Source organism: Mustelus asterias, chromosome 3, assembly GCF_964213995.1.
Source record: "Mustelus asterias chromosome 3, sMusAst1.hap1.1, whole genome shotgun sequence".
Taxonomy (NCBI): Eukaryota; Metazoa; Chordata; class Chondrichthyes; order Carcharhiniformes; family Triakidae; genus Mustelus; species Mustelus asterias.
The window spans coordinates 52,064,727-52,086,326 of NC_135803.1; the positions used below are offsets into that span (position 1 = coordinate 52,064,727).

Genomic DNA, 21,600 nt, shown 5'->3' on the forward strand with positions numbered 1-21,600 from the left:
TGTGCAATGCTAAAAATCCAATTAGCGCCCAGCGCCATACAGATTGCTATTTTCCCGGCCACTCTCCAATGGCACGAACCTTTTCATGCCCAGAAAGGGGGCGAGGCTGATTAGCGTATTTAAAATAGCATTTTAATATGCATGCCTTATTCAAAACCCAGTGCAGGGAATCTTCTGGCCTTGGGCTCAGTGCCATTACGGCAAGAATTGGTCTCCACAAACACAAACTTGGTCAGCTGGTCATACCGGGGTGGGGTTGCGGCTGGAGGGCATTGAAGCCCCCGGGTGGTTGGGAGCATGGCCGGACAGTGCCCAGCTGGCAGTGCCCTTTGGATACCCTAGCGGTGTCCAGCATGCACCCCAGCAGTGCTGACCAGGGACCCCTGCTGTGCCAGTTGGGTACTGTCAGTATGCCCGGAGCAGTGCCGGGGCGCTGGGGGGGCCTGGGTGAGGACCATGATTAGGGGTGCTATGCAAGAGAGGTCGTGCAGAGGTGGATCATGGAGGGGATCATGATGGGGGGAGGGGGGCACCTCAGTATTTTCGCAGGGGCAATTCCGCCAGAAATTTAAACAAAGGCATGACAGAGAATAGTTACAGCAGGTAGATTTTGGCTGAAATGCGAATGTGGGTGATGAAATTTTAACTGCGCACCCTCTCCAGTAGGAACGATACGTGGGAGGAATTAAAATCCTCTGACTGAACTTACTGAGCGTGCTTCGTTTCCTCTTGACAACATTTCATCTCCCTGAACTTTCAAGTCAGCCATGCCGCCTGCTACAAGCAGGCAGGAGCCTCATGAGTACTTTTAAAATCTGGATCCTATGATGTATTTGGGAGTCCAATGATATTTAAACACAAAAGACAGAGTCTCACTTCATCAGCGAGTTAGGAAAACCTGCCACAGTAGGCTGCAGAGTGCATTGGCTGCAGGATTGCCAGAGGCCACATGCTGCAGGCACTCGAATCAGCTGTAACAGATTGTAATTGAGTATTTCAGCTTTGGAGTGTTCGGGCAGTTGATGAATTGTTTATTCTGAGCACTTTACTTAGGACTGAAGAGGTTCCTGGCAACGAACCTTCAAGAAGCTGGAACTGATAAAGATAGGGGCTGCTCCATGTGCACTGTACTGGGTGCAGAAAGAGGAAAGGCAGCAGCATCAACAATGCCCACAACATGTGGCATGGTGGCACAGTGGTTAGCACTGCTGCCTCACAGTGCCAGGGACCTGGGTTCAATTCCAGCCTCGGGTGAACGTCTGTGCAGAGTCTGCATGTTCTCTCTTTGGTTTCCTCCGGGTGCTCCGGTTTCCTCTCACAGTCCAAAGATGTGCAGGTTAATTGGATTGGCCATGCTAAATTGCCACTTAGTGTCAGGGGGATTAGCAGGGTAAATGTGTGCGGTTACGGGGATAGGGCCTGGGTGAGATTGTTGTCGGTGCAGGCTCGATGGGCTGAATGGCCTCCTTCTGCACTGTAGGGATTCTATGATTCTGTGCAAGAGCAGTTGCACCTGGACCTCTAAAATGCAGCAGCAAAGAGCACATTTTGCAGAAGGGCTCACCCACCCAATAGGGCAGACAGGTCAACCTTTGTGAAGAGCAGTGGCAAAGGAGGCTGTACTTGTCCATGGTATCTAAACTCTGCAGTCTCTTACAGCAAAGCCTGCTGCTTGGTCAGCCAAGAGTCCAATACCAATAAAATTTACCACTACTCCCAGTTCTTGTGCCTAAGCACAAGGCTATTGGCCATTAAGCTATTGTGCCTAATAGCCCTTCTTCTAGGCTATTTTTGCTTATATTACAAAAATTTCATGTTAGGTTGGTTAAATGACCCACCAATGCACTATTTTCAAAGATTAGCCGGTACAGTTCCCTTCCAATGGATGATAATAGTCACAATGAGGACATAAAAATTCATAGCAGGGGTACACTTCCCCTAAGTGCCATGTGAAACAACACTGCACGAACTAAAGGTGGACCTTCTGCATTTTCAGACATTGTGCCCAAATACTTTGGCACTTTTTCTCCTGCAGAGGAAAGGAAAGAGTTATGTGCGGCTACTGTAATAGAAAGTAGAGATGAATGAGTGACTTGTGCATGTAATAGAGAAGTTGAGAAGAGAATGACGCAAGATATTAAGAAAATGAGGTTACATTGAGTGGGAAATGAGTGCCTTGAATGTAAATTAAGGAGGCAGTGCCAAGAGAAAGTACAGTTGAGAGTTAATGAACAGTGGGAATAGCAACTAAAGCAGGGACTGTATGTTAGGAGAGCTGGTAGACCAGCAAGGAGGGAAAGTTGACAATTAGAGGAGATCTGAACAGTGTAGGAGTGAGGTGAGGGTGAGCAGAGGAAATGCAAGAGATTGGGAAAGGAGGAGTGTACTGACCATTCCTGATCCACAGATTTAAAAAAAACATTTTTTACTCCATTTTTAAAGTTACAAAGCCAATGCCCAGAATGGACCAGGCAGACTCGAATCCATGCCTTGCTTGCTCCAAAATCCAAATTCAAAATCCAATTGAATCCAATTCATAGTCCCCACAAGAGAGACAAATAAAATCCAAACTGACAAGATAAGGCATTGCATCCCATCTTGGGCTTGATCTGACACTTGATCTTAACCAAAGGCCAATTCCTGATCTATTAATGCCAATGAATTCAGGCTTTCAGCAGAGTGCTGACCCTTCTTCTGCTATCTTACCTTTATGTCGCTATTAGCACCTTCTTTAGTCTTTATCACTACCATTAACACTTCCTTTGTCTTGTGTCCATGGCATCTTTGTCAAATCTCTCCTAAACTCACATCGATCCCTGACCTTCTATTCTGCTCCACCCCAACTTCAAAGTATAAAATTCATCACATTTCTACCTCCCTTCAACTCTGAAGAAGAGTCTGAAAAAGAGTCAAGGGGACTCGAAACATTAACTCTTTTTATCTCTCAACAGATGCTGCCAGAACTGCAGAGTTTTTGCAGCATTTTCTGTTTTTATTTTAGATTTCCAGCATCCAGAGTACTTTGTTTTTACTCCAGGCACTCTATCCAGATCCTTGGCGTGATCTCTTGCAACGTCCTCTGCCATCAACAAACAGACAATCCTAGTGATGCTGTTGGACATTCTCTTGCCACTTGGTGGAAATGGAAATCCCCACCTTGTCCTTGCTACTGCAAATAGCGCTGCAGGGAGACATCAGAAAACCTGGGAATAAACCTTTGCCTCTCTGTAACTATCCTCAAGAAGCAACTCAGTTACAAGACTCACATTGAATGAATGCAACTTCCTGTTAAGAAGTGGGGCAGCAAAGTGGCACAGTGGTTAGCACTGCTGCCTCACAGCACCAGGGATTCAGGTTCGATTCCCGGCTTGGGTGACTGCCTGTGAGGAGTTTGCACACTCTCCCCACGTCTGTGTGGGTTTCCTCCGGGTGCTCTGGTTTCCTCCCACAGTCCAAAGATGTGCAAGTTAGGTGGACTGGTCATGCTAAATTGCCCCTTAGTGTCAGGGGGACTAACTAGGGTAAATGCATGGGGTTAGGGGGATAGGGCTTGGGTGGGATTGTGGTTGGTGCAGACTCGATGGGCCGAATGGCCTCCTTCTGCACTGTGGGATTCTATATGGGATTCTAAGTGGATTCACCCTTTAGAGAGTTGCCTGTGATTCCCAATGGAATAATACGTAGGCTCACAGCTGCTGCTGTCCAACCTGGCCTCCAATGAACTGTAAATGAGGGCCTAGTCATTTTAACAGCCAGGCCTCATGAGCTTTCAGAATTCCAGCTCCCTATTTTGAGCACTCAACTACGCAGCCCCTCTCCACACCCCTAAACCCAAGAAAAATCCTGCACCAAGTTAAAATTGGCTCCAGTGCATCCACATACAGTCAGCCTCCAAATTGCATTCATCTTCTGTGTGAGCACTTAGGCCATAATTTGCAAAGGAAGTTCCTTTCCTTTGTGGACCAGGAAATGAAATGTATTATTTTGCATAATGTGGTGTAAGATATTTGCAAATGAGGACACTGATATATGCAAGAGCAAGTTGGCTGGCCTGTTGACAATGTTCATTCATCAGAATAGATGAATGGGGGGTGGGGGTCAGTATGACGATGACATTGAGGAAGATCATATTGATCTTTCAGCATTGATTGACAGTGAAACACAAGTGTTCTGCATGTGAATCCCAAGTACTGAGTTCAGAAGGATTTTTGTCAACTGCAGCATTTTAAAATTACAGTCAGTCACTGCACTCGTTTGATTAGGAAATTTAACATACATCCTGGATCCTACATCGTGAATCCATTATTTACTAAAAATACTTCAATAAGCAAGATGTTTTTTCTCCAAAATTACATTAATATTATGCTCAAAGTCTGTTTTGTTCAGTTAGCTTACTAAGTATTTAATAAGCACAAATACGTAGCTTTGATTTACACGTTAAAATTATTATTCTGTGCGGTTATTCCTTCTCTGAGCAACATTTAGAGATTTTGAATTGTTTATCAAATATCTCCAAATGTATCAAATAGTTGGTTTTAAAGAACCAGAAATGTGCAAACGTAGCTACCATACTGTTACGGTATAGCAAGAACAAGTGATACTGCCTTTAAAGAAACAACACCTTAATTTTAAAAAAGCATTTGGCAGTTCCCCTACGTATCAGTAAATCTCTCCAGCGAGTACTTGAGTCACAGACTAGAAATGTGCCGGGTTCCAGGCAGACCACGAATGCTGCAAATTATTTACATCATTGTATCGAACACAAGTTACAAAGTGATCATCTCGTAAGATTTCACAACAGTTGCAAACATGACTTTGTCAATACAAGCAAAATGATTTGCTCAATATCTTCCCATAAAGACAGTTCCCCTTTACGACTGTTTGAATATTAGGCTGAAGGCTGCCATTACTGCCTTTGTGTGTAAGTACTGCTTCCAAAACCTGTTGATTACTAAGTCCCTAATTTGGCCATAATTGTACTACACAGTGCACCATTCTATCACTCCTCGGAAATAATGCAGCCCAACATTTCTGACTTGCCCCATTTCATATTTGATGATTTTAAGTTGCTTCCTAATCAGTGCCGGATTTAGGCATAAGCTAAACAAGCTACAGCTTAGGGCCTCACAATCCGCAGGGGCCTCACAAAATTTCAGAAGGTTTACAATGAAGAGAACATTTAAGAGCGGATACCAGAAAAGAAAAAGAAAGCACCAGCTTGAAGAGCAACTCAAAAAATTACCAAAAGTTGACAGTTACTTTACTCCAGAAACAGATAAGGATCCACAAACCCAAGGTGATCAGCAAAGTCCAAAACAACCACAACCTAGTGCCTCTGCTACTGAGACAACAGAGTCTGGAATCTCAGCTGAGGAAAACACTGGAAGTGATGCAAATGTGAGCGTTGCAGAGCCGACATCCACAGTTGAAACAACAAAATTCACGAAACTCAATGATGTAGGTCAATGGGGTGTCTTAACCGAGGATGAACTCCTCAGTTATCAGTAAATGCATCCTCGGTAATCAGTAAATGCATTCATTTGAAAATAATTTGTATTTTTCACTTTAAATACCTTGCTATTAAATAATTAAAAGGCATAATTATGTTTTCAATTTTTTTGTGGTGAACCAAGGTCCTGTTTTGGTACGCGCCTGTGTGAGACCTTTTGGTGTAACTTTTTAACAAGGGGCCTCCAAGCTTTATATAGCTTAGGGCCTCACCAAGTCTAAATCCGGCACTGTTCCTAATGTGTCAGAACAAGTAATATATATGTCCCCTCCAAAGCTGGTCTATTTTTCTTAGTGTTATAAAGTCTAACTCTCTCAACAAAAGACAATTACTGCTTCATCACTAAAATTTGAATACCTTTTCTCTGGATTAATAAAACCCACACACGAAGCATCATAATTAAGAGACTGCATTTAAATTGAGGATTATTGCAATGGGCCAATAATTAAAGAGGCTTTAATAGGGAGTTTCTGAACTGACTCAACATCCTGTAATCAAGCAAGTGGAATCTGTTCTGTAAACTATATCAAAACGTATTGGGAACCCTTGTGTTACAACAGTCGTGAGATTTGGCAAAGCAGTATTTAAATTAGCTAAAGTTGTCAGATTTTGCAAGGCGGCATCTGAATTATTTTCTTTGCTTCTGTTAAACCAAATGTTTTGATCAGTTTTCAGTAACATTTGATCAGTGGTACAATGATATCACTGGACTCTCTTCTACTTGCTGTCTTATTGGGAAGTCTGTCAGACATCATTGCCCCTTTCAGATGAACTTGCAGGTGGCACAGACAATACCCGTCTGTCACTTTGAGGCCTCAGATACGTCCCTTCCAATCTTTCAATGCTTTCAAGTATTAACACATTCTGTTGAAAGTGACAACTGGAAGAGGAAATGTAATTCTGTCCCATGAGGTCTCAGGCCCCAGCAGATGACCAGCGTCGGTGACTGCAATAACAATAAGCACCCACCACTACTGATTGCCAGGCCTTTGTCACACCATGAGATCTTAATCAATCTAACGCTGACCCCCAATGACAGGAGGAAGATGGATGAGGAAGTAAGTGACCCTTGACCCCTGCTCCATAATTGTCCCGTCAGAGTTCTCTCATGCAAAAACAATAGGGGCAGTTCCTATTCAAAAAGCCTCAAACACAGTCAGTGTTACTTGAATTAAATGGGGGTGAGGTGCTGGGGGAGAATCCTAGTCCCCTACTGTGACACCTTGTCAGTTCTGTCACAGCAAAGGTGGATTTTTACATTTACAAAAAAACAATAATCTATTTACTTTCTAAAACAAAATGAACTTCAGATTGAAGATAAAAGATAAGAAAATGACCCTTAACCTTGCAGGAATGTGCACCATCATTTCACTGCACTTAACCTAGCTGTCTCGTCTTGACCAAACAACTGCAGCTCCAGCGCAATAAAAGTGGTTACAATTTGAACAAAGTCATTAAATATTGAATTATACCCTAAGTCTAATTTCTTCCAATAACTTCCTTACTTTCCTTTTTTTAATTTAGTAAGAATTGGAAAAACAGGCCTGAAAATGTGGAAGAATTTATCACTAGATTACCAAACACATAATTCTGATTCATCATTTTTGAACAATATTGTGGTTACAAAAAAGGATCAGATGATCAATTCTGTATGCGCTCTGTCTGCACCAAGTATTAAGAGTGTTCTGGAATTTGTCACTCAATGAGGCCTTTGGTTACGTTAAAGGAATTGTTTTGGTGAGTGGGGGTGGGGTCCTACCTTCTGTACTGTTCATCAGTCTAAATTATCAAAAGGTTCTTTTTGAACATTGCAACGTAATTAGCTACACAAAACCTGGACACAAAGCTAATAAAAGAGTTCAAAACAACTTTGTTATTCGGTCATTAATCAGGACAACCCAATGATGACTCATTTTGTTACATATCTTGAGTTCCTGAGTATCCTCTGTCTGCCCAAACCAAACCATAAAGACTATAAATACATGGAAGGTAATGTGCATTTCTTTTACCACATTGAAAATGCGGAGAAACTAATATTGTATTGAAAAAGTGAACATAGGATCATTTAAAAGCAAAAAGTACATAACCAAAGCACTTCTAGACCAGATTGTTAAATTAATTCGACAGTTGTAATTTCATGCTTTTCCAGCTTCTTCTCAAATTATAATTTTACTTTATGGGCAAATGAGTTATGCTCTGCATTATTATTGTGTTATTTTTCTATTTGTTAGCAGTTCACAATCCAAAAATTCACCAATGATTTCTAAAATTAAATTATTCCCAGTAAAAACTGTTTCATGTCATTCTTATCGATTTTTGAATCACATCCTGTATTTGAATCACATCCTGTATTTTTTTTATTTAGCAGAAATCAAATTACTTTTGGCTGAATTGAGTGTAAAATGTTCCTTAATTTAAAGCCTCTATTAAAACTGAATCAATACCATGTCTATTTTGTTGCTTCCAATGGAAAGTCACTTTAGTTTTACACTTACCATTAGATGCATTAACTACAAGGGAAATTCAACAGCAAAGTTACAGCAATAGTTCATCAATTCAATAAAAAAAATTAATACTTTAAATTTGGATGATTTCGAGAGACGTGATGCAGCACTCCACCTTGACTGCAGTATAACAGTGAGGGCATTGTGGCAGTTTGAAAATAAATCATTTGTAAAGTGCTGCTGTTCTATCTTATTTTGGAAATTACATCAGCTTAAATTGTCAGCTTTACAAAAATATAGAGGTACTAAAACTTCATTGTGAGCAGTATCCTTTTGAATGGTGCAGTGTTGGAGCAGTCAGTATGGCATCACCATGACCAATTATTTACAAACAATGCAGGGTTACATTCAGGAATGGGATATAGGCTCAATGACATTATCATTTGGCATTGAAATAGGTATTCTATCTATTCTAAATACTAAATATGTTAAGAGTGTGCTATGTTAAATTATTTCTATGACAACGGATGCTTGTTTAACTTTGATTCCTTTATGAAATTATTCAATATGATTTCTAAGTCCCTACTTTTGATGGGAAGGATGAAATTCTGAAAACTATTTTTAAACAAGACATTTTCTTACTGTATTGCAGCCTGTCTGTTACACTATGGAGTCAAAGAAACACCACCTGGAACTGACAGAATTGTTAATCACATTGTTCCGTCTCATAATGTCCCACTGGACCTGCTAATTATCCCTGTTTACACCATATTGTCCCATCACTAATTAAATTACGTATGTATAAAGTCGAAATGGAATTAGTCCAAACACACAGTATTATATCCTACCTTGGCACTCTCCATTCTGTTCTTCATACCCAGTGTTGCACAGGCAGTTGCCAATGGGCACGAGCCATTCTCCATCCGCACCACAATACATTTTTGGCTCATCTTTCTCCTCAGAGTTGTTCACACAGGAACCGCGCACTTCCACAAGGGATGAGGTGTCAGCGCCTGTGATGGTGTCAGGGAACTGTGCCAAGTTGTGTACTGTAAGTGGGCACTTCTTGTAGAAAACACGGACAGATACCAAGGCAATGCAGGCACCTACATCTTGAAATGCCAAGTAGAAGCCTTTCTTAGTCAGTGGCCCTACATCCCGGACCTCAGTGTTCAGTTTCATCACCCGATCACCAATGTCCACTTGTGTAAAACTCTCATCAGCTGCAATGGTGTCAATTTTTATGTACCGGTTTTCTGAGATATACCACTCATTATCATTATTTGACTCAAAGTAAAATAGATTAAAGGTCTCTTTGCATGTGCCCATGACACCTGGCAGACTGTTGCAGTCCCGAAGGGTAAATTTAATCTCTATGTAAACTCTCTGCGCTCCCTCACGAGGGATCCAATCAGTCCGTAGCCAGTTATTTTGATTCGCCTCCATCACATTACAGACCTGGTAGGTACGGATTGGAGTATTCTTCTCATCCATAATACTCACTTCCTCCCACTGTTGAGGCAAAGTACACATATCTTTTACTACCATACATGCATGTTATTATGAAATGCCGATTAGCTTTGTTGATTAATATAAAACGTATGCTTTTGAAAGAATATAGAATCGCTACAGTGCAGCAAGAGACCATTGGGCCCATCGCATTTGCACAGACTCTCCAAATGAAAATGCCCTCCCTCCACCATATCTCCATAACCTGATGCATTTACCATGGCTAATCCACCTACCTATACATCTTTGAAAACTAAGGGGCAAGTTAGCACAGCCGCTCCACCTAACCTGCACATCTTTGGACTGTGGGAGGAAACCAGAGCATCTGGAGGAAACCCACACAGACACAGAGAGAACGTGCAAACTCCAAACAGACACAGTAACCCAAGGCCAGAATCAAACCCGGGTCACTAGCGCTGTGAGACAACAGTGCTAACCACTGTGCCACCATGCTGTATTTGCCACAAGAAAGTGCACTTATCTGCATCCTCCAAGACTTGTCTAATTCTGCTTTGTGTATATGAATTAACAAAAGTTGGAGCTGGTTGGTTAAAGTGAGCATTTTAACAGCTGCACATATTTGTATTGCCCCTTTAATAAAGTAAACACTCCAAGATGCTTCCTGAAGGACAGGCAGATGCCAAGAAGCATGAACATATTAAGAGAAATGACTGATGATCAGAGATAGGTTGCAGAAGGTTCTAGGTGGGGTGTGAAATAATAAAAGAGGGATAAGAGAGAGAGTTCCCAAGGGGCAAAAAAGGGGAGAATGTGCAAGAAGCCAGACTTGGAACAGCAGAGAATGTGAGCAGAGACAGCGTTGGAGGAGACTGCAGAGAGAGGATGGGATAAGGCTGGGATAGACAAAGGAGTTTGGGGAAGTATGGACCAACAGCAAAAAGAGAGGCAAGGAGATAGCATGGAAACAGATGAGCACTGTATAAATTGGAATTTGTATAGAATGGAACCAATCTACCTTTTGGATAACGTACTGAACAATAACGTTTCCATTTGTTTAAAAAATCTTAAACTAGATGGAAATGTGTAAAGTTGAATATTTTTATATTAAAAAACCTTGCTTGATAGGTATTTTTAAAATGGTGCCTATTAACTCAGTCCTACATCCGTTTGTATTCAAAATCAGTCTTCACATATGGGAAAGTTCTTTGTGCAGTGTAGAGTGCAGTAGGGAGAGATTCAGATGGTTTTTAACCAGAGCCCTTTCATCTCGCATTTGTCAATGTGGCTGGTTCCGTTTAATAAGAAAAAAGTGGAGCCGGCGAGCTGCACCTGCTATCTGCCGAGCTCGCCACACGAGTCCTCCTGTCAGCCCCATAATCTCCCACTCATTACCCTGAACTTGCTGGGGAATTAATAAAGATTCAATGACCATCGCGTCCTTCTGAGCTCCCGGGAGACTGGGTTCCAGGGTTTAATTTATCAGTGCAATGTGTTAAATCTTGTTAGCGACAAAACGATAAACTCTAATTAGAAGCTGCCTTTAAATGAAGCTACACGCCAGGGTCATGTCTGCTCCTGGTCCACCCACCTTCATCAACTGAGTGTGTGCAAGTGGACTGACTGGAGCCCTTCACCGCCCTTTTTAATTAATTCTAAACTCTGTCATTTATTTTCAACGGCACAGCTGTAATTTCAAACATTTTTTGTTTACTGTAAATCCCGCTTTGCAATGGACACATTCCCCACGCTCGTTGCTTTGACTTGTGTGAAGGTGTTATTATTTGGAAATGAGAACCAGGAGAGGCTGCGTACCATATTGTAATAAAACATTGGCCAAGAGAAATCGAAATAAATGCCTCAAGTGCACTTTGTGCGGCAGAGAAGCAAGGGGCTGTTTAATTTTTCACAAGGGTTTATAAATAGGACTGAAGTGCATGTTATGAAAGCAACTAACCTTTCAAGTAGATGGAAAGCGTTTCAACATTAAACACCGTTTTGTAAATTAAAAAGTGTCCTCCCCGCTATGGCCACCACCCGCTTTTAATTAAATGACCCACCAATCAAACGCAAACCTTTCTTCTCTGAGAAATCAGTTCATTCAAGACGACCATCATTGACAGTCTCGACTCCAGTTTCCCCTTGCCTCTACAATCAGTGACCTTGTGTGAATGCTGGATTCCAGGGGTGGGGAAAGTCTGACTGTTGCTGAGATGAACCCCCTTCCCCCGTCCCCGCGCCCCAGTGCTCAGAGAATGGGAGAAACTCTCGCCAGCACAAGCGTGTTTGCACATCTCCATTCTGCCGGCTAACTGTCAATCAACCTGCATTTGCCGGCTCCAGCCCCAGAAGCAGCAACGTGCAAATACGCACGGTGCAAAAGGAAATCCACAGCTCAAGTTCAGCTCGCACCAGCCATTCAAACCGTAGCAATCTCCTTCGCGTTTGCTATTTCGCAGATCTGTATCTATTGAAACCGAATCAGTAACACAATCCCTATTAGAGACAGGAGGTTTAGTGTGTTTAATTACTAACTGCAGCATTTTGACTGAGGAGCCTTTGTGACATTAATGATGGGGAAAAATCATCAGGAAACTACCTGGATGCAGACAGCGGTTTGGGTTTTTAAAATTACATATTTAGAGTATTCTGTTATATGGAAAGAAAATGTGTAGTTGTTTTGTTTAGGTGCGGGGTTAGTGGAATGACAGGCCGTGTCTTGTGAGCAGTCACAAGCGGTGGTTGAAGCGAGCCTGGGAAGATGGGCTTTGTCACTGGCAGAAAGCTCAGACTTGTGTTTTGACATTTTTCACTTATCTGGAAATGGAGACTGTGAGCAAACTCGTGCTCATCCCCCCGCCCCCTGCACCGTGTTCCCATTCCAGCTCCAACACCAGGTTGACTGAGTCTGTTAAAGAAAGCTGACCTCTCTCTCTGATCTAACCTCAGCTCGGCTGCATCCTGAGGGATCCACTCTATTCTTGATGCCATTGGAAACCCTTCCCCATTCACCGGCTCCCTCCCCACATCGCCTGGTTACCTTTGGCCAATTCACCGCAATTCTTGCTAAACCCTTCATTAGGTCAATACTGTCAGACTATTTTGTCTATGTTCTCAAACCATTTCGATGAGCTAGCCACCGCAACCTTGTATTCTGGCACCTCTCTGAGGGTTTTTATTAATTCGCACACTAAGTTTCCTTTAGTTGCTTCTCGACAGTTCAAATGGGTTTTATTTTCTGAATCATGTGATCACTCAGAGCGGTGGGAAAGAAATGATCTTCTCCGTTTTCTACTTAAGCAGCTCGGCTTCAGCCCTGGCCGTTCGGGTTTCCAATTCTACATGCTGGAGTTTTCCGAGGGGAGGATATGGTTTCTCCTCACAAAGACTAATTCAGTTCAACGGCAGCATTTGTGGAAACCTGACCTCGCCCTCCGCGATCTGCTCCAAATGCTCCCATTAGCCCGGGAACCGAATACTTCTCAATGTGAGACAGTGCAAGTTGTAATACTCACTCCGCCTTCGGCAGGGAATGCCTCCCAGCCCAGCTCGCCTTGAACAGACCGGGAATCCAATAGAATCACTGTGGGGAGTAGAAGCAAAACCATTAAAGAGAGGACAAGTGCAGCGGTGGATAAATGGCTCCAACTCTTTCCCCATTCCATATGTAAAATGTCACTGCGTCTCCACAACTTGCCAACATTGCCAATAAACCACTTCAAAAGGAATGGAATGGCCAACCCAATGTGTCCCGTTGTAGTGCCCCAACTTTATTAACGCTTTAACATTCCTGGTTCCGTTTTTTGATTTGATTTATTATTGTCACATGTATTAGCACACAGTGAAAAGTATTGTTTCTTGCGCGCTGTACAGACAAAGCACACCGCACATAGAGGAGAGGGTGCAGAGGTTACTGGAGCTGGACACATCTTCTGACAATTGTGAGATAAGTCGACTTGAAATATTGCATTGAAGTTCGGAGTCATCACCACATTCGTTATTGAACAGATAGTTCGATCGCAGTGTGCAGCAACATTTGAGGGGACTGGTTATGTTTTGTGTGAAATGGAAGCAAAATGATAGAGGTTGCTTTTAGTGGCACGGTGGGAGGGGGGGATTGTACAAAGAGGAAATAGAACTGTTCTAAACTGCCTGTAATGCACACTGACCAAACTCTGCAGGTATATGATGTATAGATAGCGGTAAGCACTCGCCTCCTGCACTGGCTGGTGGGAAGGACAAGCAGGACATTTAAATAGAAACCTGCGAGGGGGCTGTGCGACCTCTGTCGCTCTGGTGGCTTTTAACAGCTCTGTGGGTTTTTGGGGAAGGGAAGAGAGGAGGGGATATTTTCTGGGAACGGGTTCGAAAGCAGCAATGTGTTGTCCCAACTCTTCAAGCGGACTTTGAATGAAATCGACGATGGCCATCAGGTTGTGTTAGGGACCCTGAAACACACTCGTAAATCTTATTTAAGGATTTGTTGGAAAGTGCCCACAGGCTTCTTGCTGACTGGCATCTCAATCCGATTTCCAGGGGAGTGAGGGAGCTGGAAAACCACAGGCTTTAACACTGCAACCCCCCATCGTTTAAAGGCGTGTTGCGAATTGCTTGCCCGATCTCTCTGGGTGAATGGAAGGTAGCTTACACTGCGGGAAGACAATGAGGACTCAATCCCCCCCTCCCCTTTCAGAATGGAGGGCAGACGTGGACTGAATGTTGAGCAACGGTGGCCACAAACTCGGCTGCCACCAGCGGATAACTTGTGCCTTTTTTTTAATTCTCGTAGCACCGGTTCTCACAATGAAACTACTTTTTGTTTTAAAAAGTGAAGCCGCCCTCGCCTGCATTTCAGCCAAGGCTGCTGCTGCTATGGGGGGGGATGAGATATCAATGAAAAATCACCCGTCAAAACCCATCCTGATCCCTATGTGGCCACGGCGCACTCACAGAGCCAGACCACAACTCAAAACTGACACTTTGCTCATCCAGTTCCATTCGCAATTGCAGAACTGGTGAAGATTCTCACTGTTATCAGCGCTTGGACTCAGCGCACTGGGCAGAGCGCTGGACTGGATTTGCAGCTTGTCACAAACACACATATTGTGGGGGGAGAGAGGACGTGGGGGGGGGGGGTGGGGATAGTCACAGGGATTGCGGGGGGGGGGGGAGTGAAAAGGAGTTAGGAGCACTCTTGTAACAAAATGAAACTCCACAGAACTGGCCGCAGAGCCCAAAGCCATTGGCAGCAAAGTCAATTTCTCTGCATTGAGTCTGTCTGCGGGAAGGGGGGGGGGAGGAAGGAATCAAGGCGAGTGGTGAAGCGGGTGGTGGGAGGTGAGTTGCTCATTCTCCCAACTCCGGATTGATTTTAATATCTGCCCTCTTTACAGTTTACACAACCTCCCTCCCTCCCTGCCCCAGTCCCCCAGCTTTTTGGAGGCTGCAGGGAAGCTGAGACAAGTTCACAGAGCGGCAGTTTCACAAGCACGTTCCTCTCTCTCTCTCATCGCCAACTTACCTTGGTTGGGCGGATGGACCTTTGAATTATAAAAAGCTGCAGCGATGCCGAGTATTAGCGCCCAGGCGGTTAACTGTACAATCCCGGCCATGGCTTATCTCCGGTTATTAGCAGTCCGCGGAGTTGAGCTTCACTTTGGATCGCTCTATCCCGGTGGAATAGTGACTGGAGTTGGGAGCTGCAGTTTGTAGACATTGCCGAGGGGGCGGGCCCGCACCTGACGTCAGCCGTCAATCACAGGGATCCAGTCAAAATACACTGGCTGCAGCCTCAGCCCGGAGCCCCCAACTCTAGATCCACTGGAATCAGCCACCCTTCCCCTGGAGTCAACACCAGCCTGAATGATCTCAGACACAGGATCAAATTGCGGGAGGTCTCTCACTATGACAAGTGCTTTGGCTGCAGGTCCACATATTAACACAGCCCAAAACACAGACCTGGCTACAGAGCCACATATTAACACAGCCCAAAACACAGCCCTGGCTACAGAGCCACACAGTCACACTGTCCAAAACACAGACCTGGCTACAGAGCCACACAATAACACAGCCCAAAACACAGACCTGGCTACAGAGCCACACAGTAACACTACCCAAAACACAGGCCTGGCTACAGATCCACACAGTCGCACAGTCCAAAACACAGACCTGGCTACAGATCCACACAGTAACACAGCTCAAAACACTGGCCTGGCTACAGATCCACAGAGTTACACAGCCCAGGACACAGAGACCTTGGCTGCATATCCACACAGTAACACAGCCCAAACACAGACCAGGCTCCAGATCCACACATTAATAGAGACTTAATAGAGGTGTATAAAATTATGAAAGGCATAGATAGGGTGAACGGTGGGAAGCTTTTCCCCGGGTCGGTGGTGACGTTCACGAGGGGTCATAGGTTCAAGGTGAAGGGGGGGGAGGTTTAACACAGATATCAGAAGGACATATTTTACACAGAGGGTCGTGGGGGCCTGGAATGTGTTGCCGGGCAAAGTGGTGGAGGCGGACACACTGGGAACGTTTAAGACTTATCTAGACAGCTATATGAACGGAGTGGGAATGGAGGGATACAAAAGAGTGGTCTAGTTTGGACCAGGGAGCGGCGCGGGCTAATTGTTCTTTGTTTCTTGTTTCAAGGCTTCATTCTATGATCATCTTGCTGGTGCCAGTACAGAGCGAGACTGCGGATAGTTGGGAACCTGTCTCGGGGGCAGGGAATTCAGATGGTGTTCATAAAGCAGAAGTGGAAATGAATAGGGTTGGGAAGCATTTTCTGATCAGGGCCAGTGTGATCTCCTGGACTCGTTTCGATCGCCACAGGGGGTCGGAGAGGAATTACCCAGATTTTTTTTTTCCCCATATTGGCCCTGGGGTTTTCACTCTGGGTTTTTGCCTCTCCCTGGAGATCACATGGTCTGGAATGGGGGGGTGGGGGTGAGTTAATAGGTTGTGATGAACAAAGCATCGTAGCTGTGAGGGACAGCTCGGTGGATAGGATATTAGGATGTAGATAGGCTGGAAAATTGGGCGGGGATCCTGGATTCAGGATTCAATCCTGGACCGGGGAGCGGCGCGGGCTTGGAGGGCCGAAGGGCCTGTTCCTGTGCTGTATTGTTCTTTATTCTTTGTTCTTTTGTTCTATTAACACAGCCTAGGTCATACAGACCTGGCTAGAGATCCACACAGTAACATGGCCCAGTACACAGACCCGGTTGCAGATCCACATAGTTACATAGTCCAGGAAACAGAAATCTGGCTACAGATCCACTCAGAAACACTGCCCAAAACACAGACCTGGCTACAGATCCACACAATAACACAGCCCAAAACACAGAGCTGGCTGCAGATCCACACAGTAACACAGCCCAAAACACAGACCTGGCTACAGATCCACACAGTAACACAGCCCAGGGCACACAGACCTGGCTGTATATCCACACAGTAACACAGCCCAAACACAGACCAGGCTACAGATCCACACATTAACACAGCCTAGGGCATGCAGACCTGGCTACAGATCCACACAGTAACATGGCCCAGTACACAGACCTGGCTACAAATTCGCACATTAACATAGCCCAGGACACAAGACCTGGCTACAGATCCACACAGTAACACAGCCCAAAACATAGACCTGGCTGACCCCTCCACGCACTAAACTCAGTGCAACCTCTGAAGTTTCTGTCCTATTTAATTCTCGATGCAGTATTTATTTACGGAGAGGAAGGGGTCCTGACAGTATTGTAAATGGTTTGAAGACGCAGATTTTGGACAGTCATGGGTGTAACGGGGGAAAAATAAAGGGGTTCGCACTCATGTTTTAATGTTCTCCCATCTTTGAAAGTGTTGAGCCAGCTGCTGGACCTCCTGCTGTCATTCTCTCCTCAGTGGGTGAAAGTTAAACGCAGGGAATCGGCCATTGAGTCTTGAAACAAAAATCAGAAACGGTTTTCATTTCTAGCAATCGATTGGAATATCTAATGATACGAACACTGCCCTGTTCAGTCACAGGTAGTCAATGAGCAAGAACGATCAACCATTTTTCACCTTGCAAAGATGATTCACACTATTAACTGGCCAGGATGAATAACTACATTCTTCCAGTTCGACAAATGCACTGACACTTTTATCCTTTCTTATTCCCCTTAGAAGTATTTCAGTAATCTTTTGTCATTGGAGAGCAACCATAGACTCTCATGTTGCAAAAACTATACTTTATTGGCACATTAGCAGCATGATCTGATTGTGAGCTGTACATGTCCAAAAATTATTTCCAAATTGGACATGCTAAAAAAATAACACTTCGAAAACTCAATTTGGTGCCTCTCGGGTAACTCTTCGGAAGTTGTTGCAAAAATGTATTAAACTCCGGCTGGATCTAAAGCCTGTTTCTCATCTCACCCAAACCTGTCTTCTCAACTTATCGTCTTGCACTGCTTCCATCTATGTGACGAATGATTGCAAGCCTCTGAACACAGACTGAGTAACTGGAGCCAGAGCAGCAGCAGCTTTGCTCACCTTCCAACCCTCCAGCACCACCTAGTGGAATCGTTAGAGTCACTCGTGTTCAATACATTTATCCCTTTTCGATTTGTTTTTAAAGCAATGCCCTCATGTATGAGTTTTAGCTTCATTTGCAAACAGAAGTTCTGTGGACGACAGTTTTGTTCGACATGTTTTTTTTATTCACTTACAGCGGCGTGTGAAGACACAGAAACAAAACTTGCATTTTAATAACAGCTCGTAATTAACAGGAGGCTAATGAGTTATAACAATACAAACACTTAAACCACATCACATTTTTCTATTAAGTATGCTCTAATCATTTCTGGGGCTCATATTTGTTTACGATAAACTACCACAGATGCTTTTGAGGTCAGTTGACGTAGATAATTTCTTGCCTATGTATTATGATTAAAGAAATATCACTATAATTGAATGCTGGAAATAGCTTGTATGTAAATTATCCGTCCTTTTCATGGGTTGCATTCATAGGAATCGATTGAAGCTAAAATCAAATGAAGGTTTACAGCAATCCAAGCAAACGTGCCACTCATAAATTAAATAGCCAGTTTTATCTTTTACCAATTAAAGTCACTATTTGAGTTCATCAGCATCAATTTAAATGAGTTGGCAGTGTTCTTATTTCCGAGTTTGAAGGTTTTGGCTTTAAGAACTAACTTAAGTCTAAAATCTTGGTTGACAGTCTTGATTGCCGCCTCTCCTCTGGACATAATGTTAAACCAAGGTTCAGCTGGATGTTAAAGATCCCATGGTGTTTAAAAGAGCTGGTCAGCATTCCTTCACACCCCCGCACCCCCCTCCCCCCACACACATACACACACACACCAGCCCCCACCATCACTACAAGCGACACTTCTTCTCCCTTATGGAACACCACACAAAAAAACATATTTACTGGCCATTCTACAGTGCACAATATGGCTCCTCGGAATGGAATTAAAAGTAATGAATTGGTTGTGATGTTGTTTGGAATGTTTCTGAGAAGTGTGGTAAGTGTCTGACTTTAATTACTGGTCTGTTCAAGTAAAATTCGGTTACTAACATCTTGATTCCAATCCAATTGTAATTTCCGCTGCACTTGGACACTCCCATTTTATTCATTTGCATATCCCTGAAATTTGATATGACAGATCTTGGGCATCTGTTTAAGGGAATTGATTAGTGATTATCAGATGGATAGATGTATTCTTGCATTGCACTTTTCCATTTAGGCTTTGTTACTTCAAGACTAATTAAGTGCAGTGGTGATGCTTGTTTTTAAAAAATTTTCTTTCGGTTAACCTTCTGATTGCAACTAACATACTCCTACTCATAGCTTTACATCTCCCCAGCAGATCTGTGCTGTCAGCCAATGACAGGCACCAGCCCAGCAGGAGACTGTGTGTATGTGCTGGCCGCCCCCAGGCCCTTTCCTGAATATGGATGAAAGGAGACACAGAAATGTTTGCCTCGATATGCAATCTCACAAACTCCAAAGTGTCAAATCAGTCACTTTATTCACTTTATGTTGTGCCCACTTGGCTATTTTACCACCTACTCACTTTGACCCTGTATTCAACAAATACATTCCGAGGTCTAATGAATGCCAGTACAGTTGTCCCATTACACAATTGCTGTAATCACATCAGATTTGCTGGTCAGAAGTTAGTTCCACTTTGAGCCTGTCACAGTTTCCCCTTCTGGTGCAAAATGTGTTTTTAAACAAGAAACGTCATCACTGCAGCATTAAACAAAATGAAAATGTCTAACCTGTTGTAAATTTGTACAATGTAAAAACAATATATAGTTATTCAGCTATATTTATAAATAATTCATGACAAAAACTTCACATTGTAGTCTTGTAACATTTTTCGTAACCCAAAGGAAACAACTGTTAAAATAGGTAACTAAATCAAGAAACATGGTCTTTTTGTCAACTATGTTTCCCCCTTCTCCTATCAACTCACTCACCACAACCAACCCCACAAAAAACATACATTGAATGTTTGTTTAAAAATAAAGTAATTGATCTTTGTTAATAGCTTGCTTTTTAAAAATCAAACAATAGTTTATAAGAATGCCTAGAAAGATAGAATCCAAAGGTCTACTTGACTAACTATACCCAATCCTTACATTGATCAAGTACTTTTTCGTCTACCGTGGACTCTATCCAACCAATTTAATCCCCAAGTTATAATGAGTTAAATACTTAAAAATTGCTTATTGCTATAAAGTTTGCTTATGATATTGGAATTGATACAACAAAGTCAACAAATCATATTGTTGATGAGAAAAGTTTGTGGATTTGGAAAACAGTGTTGGGCTAATCACATGATTTTTATCTAAAGTTTACATTTATCGAAGGACAGTGTTTATGAACAAATAAGATAAAAGTAAGCGTTTACTATATAGAGCTACCAGAACTTACATGAGTACTTTGTTTCAGTGAGTTGAGCCTTGCTGGGTCTGAGACCTACAAGATATAATCTGGGCAAGTGATCAGGATCTGTCAGAGTCTATAAACTTTGATATATCTCAGCAGGGTGCTTTGGTAAATTTGCTAATGTGCATATTTCAATTTGAATCAACTGTTTTTGGCAACTTCTGGGTCTCTCTATTTGAAAATATGCCTTTAGGTAACCTCATATGCAACTGCCAGGACTTTTAATCATGTAGCCCTCCATCTATGCACTAAAAGGCAATTGTTTCTGAATTTTTCCTTCTTAATATACTGTAGCCCCATCTATCTGCCCCATATCAACACTATCTTTTTAATTATTTAAGCATATTATTATTATGAGATGTTGAAATATCTTTCTGTATTTTTTTCACTTTCTTTCTGCCAATGCCCCCATTCTAGACTCGGAAATTGTGTATCTTGGAAGTTTTCCTTCTAATTAAATTTATAGGCATGATTACCCAAATTCTGTTTGTGAATTCAAACTCTGAAGCACTCAAGGTATGTAATAGTGTTTTCTTCTGTACAAAATATCATGTGCAAGCATTATTATATGGCTGCTTGGTTTATTAGTCTGTTAATAAGGAAGAAGTTTTTAAAAAAACATGCCCAACTTCGGGTTTTTTTCTGTATTCGACAAATCACAGATCAAATGGTAGGTACAGATATTTTAGTATGGTTGTGTCAAGTTTGGACCAGAAAGTGTGATAAGTAGGTAGTGAATTTCTCACCCACACACTGAATGTAAGAGAGACTAATATCAAGATTCCCAATGTGTTGTGCTTACCTAAATGTTGAAAAAGAAACCATGCAAGCATATTGTGTTGATAGTGACGACTAGAAAGGTATGAGGTGCCATCTTCTATGTTTTGACAATCTAAACATTAATGCGAACAAAAACTTTTTTCAGTGAATGCAGTTTTTGTTCAATTCAGTTATGCTTATAATCTACTTCAGGCTGTCTATTAATTTGGGGGGAAAGTGCATTAAGGAATAGAAACCATATGTAGCTTTGTTTGGTAAAGCAACACAGATAAGTTTGACATGCCAATTTGTTATTTCAGATAATCAGCTTGACATGTCTCCAGGAAAAAAAATGAAGCTTTATTTATTTTTGATTTGTTACATTTTAGCTCTTTGTGTTTTGCAATGGCATTAAACCACTCCACATGATATGATTACATTGTAAACAGCGG

General features: G+C 42.7%; 1 protein-coding gene across 1 annotated transcript in view; it reads right to left on the reverse strand.

The window, feature by feature from the left end:
• The window catches only part of LOC144491119 (ephrin type-A receptor 4), a 132,606-nt gene extending 117,495 nt beyond the window's left edge, over nucleotides 1-15,111 (reverse strand). The window contains exons 1-3 of the mRNA XM_078208800.1: nucleotides 14,942-15,111; nucleotides 12,936-13,003; nucleotides 8,802-9,465 (exon numbers count right to left, since the gene is read on the reverse strand). Of these exons, the coding sequence (XP_078064926.1) occupies nucleotides 8,802-9,465; nucleotides 12,936-13,003; nucleotides 14,942-15,032 (823 nt within the window). The 5' untranslated portion in view covers nucleotides 15,033-15,111. The remainder of the gene's footprint in view (nucleotides 1-8,801; nucleotides 9,466-12,935; nucleotides 13,004-14,941) is intronic.
• Nucleotides 15,112-21,600: the final 6,489 nt, after the last annotated feature.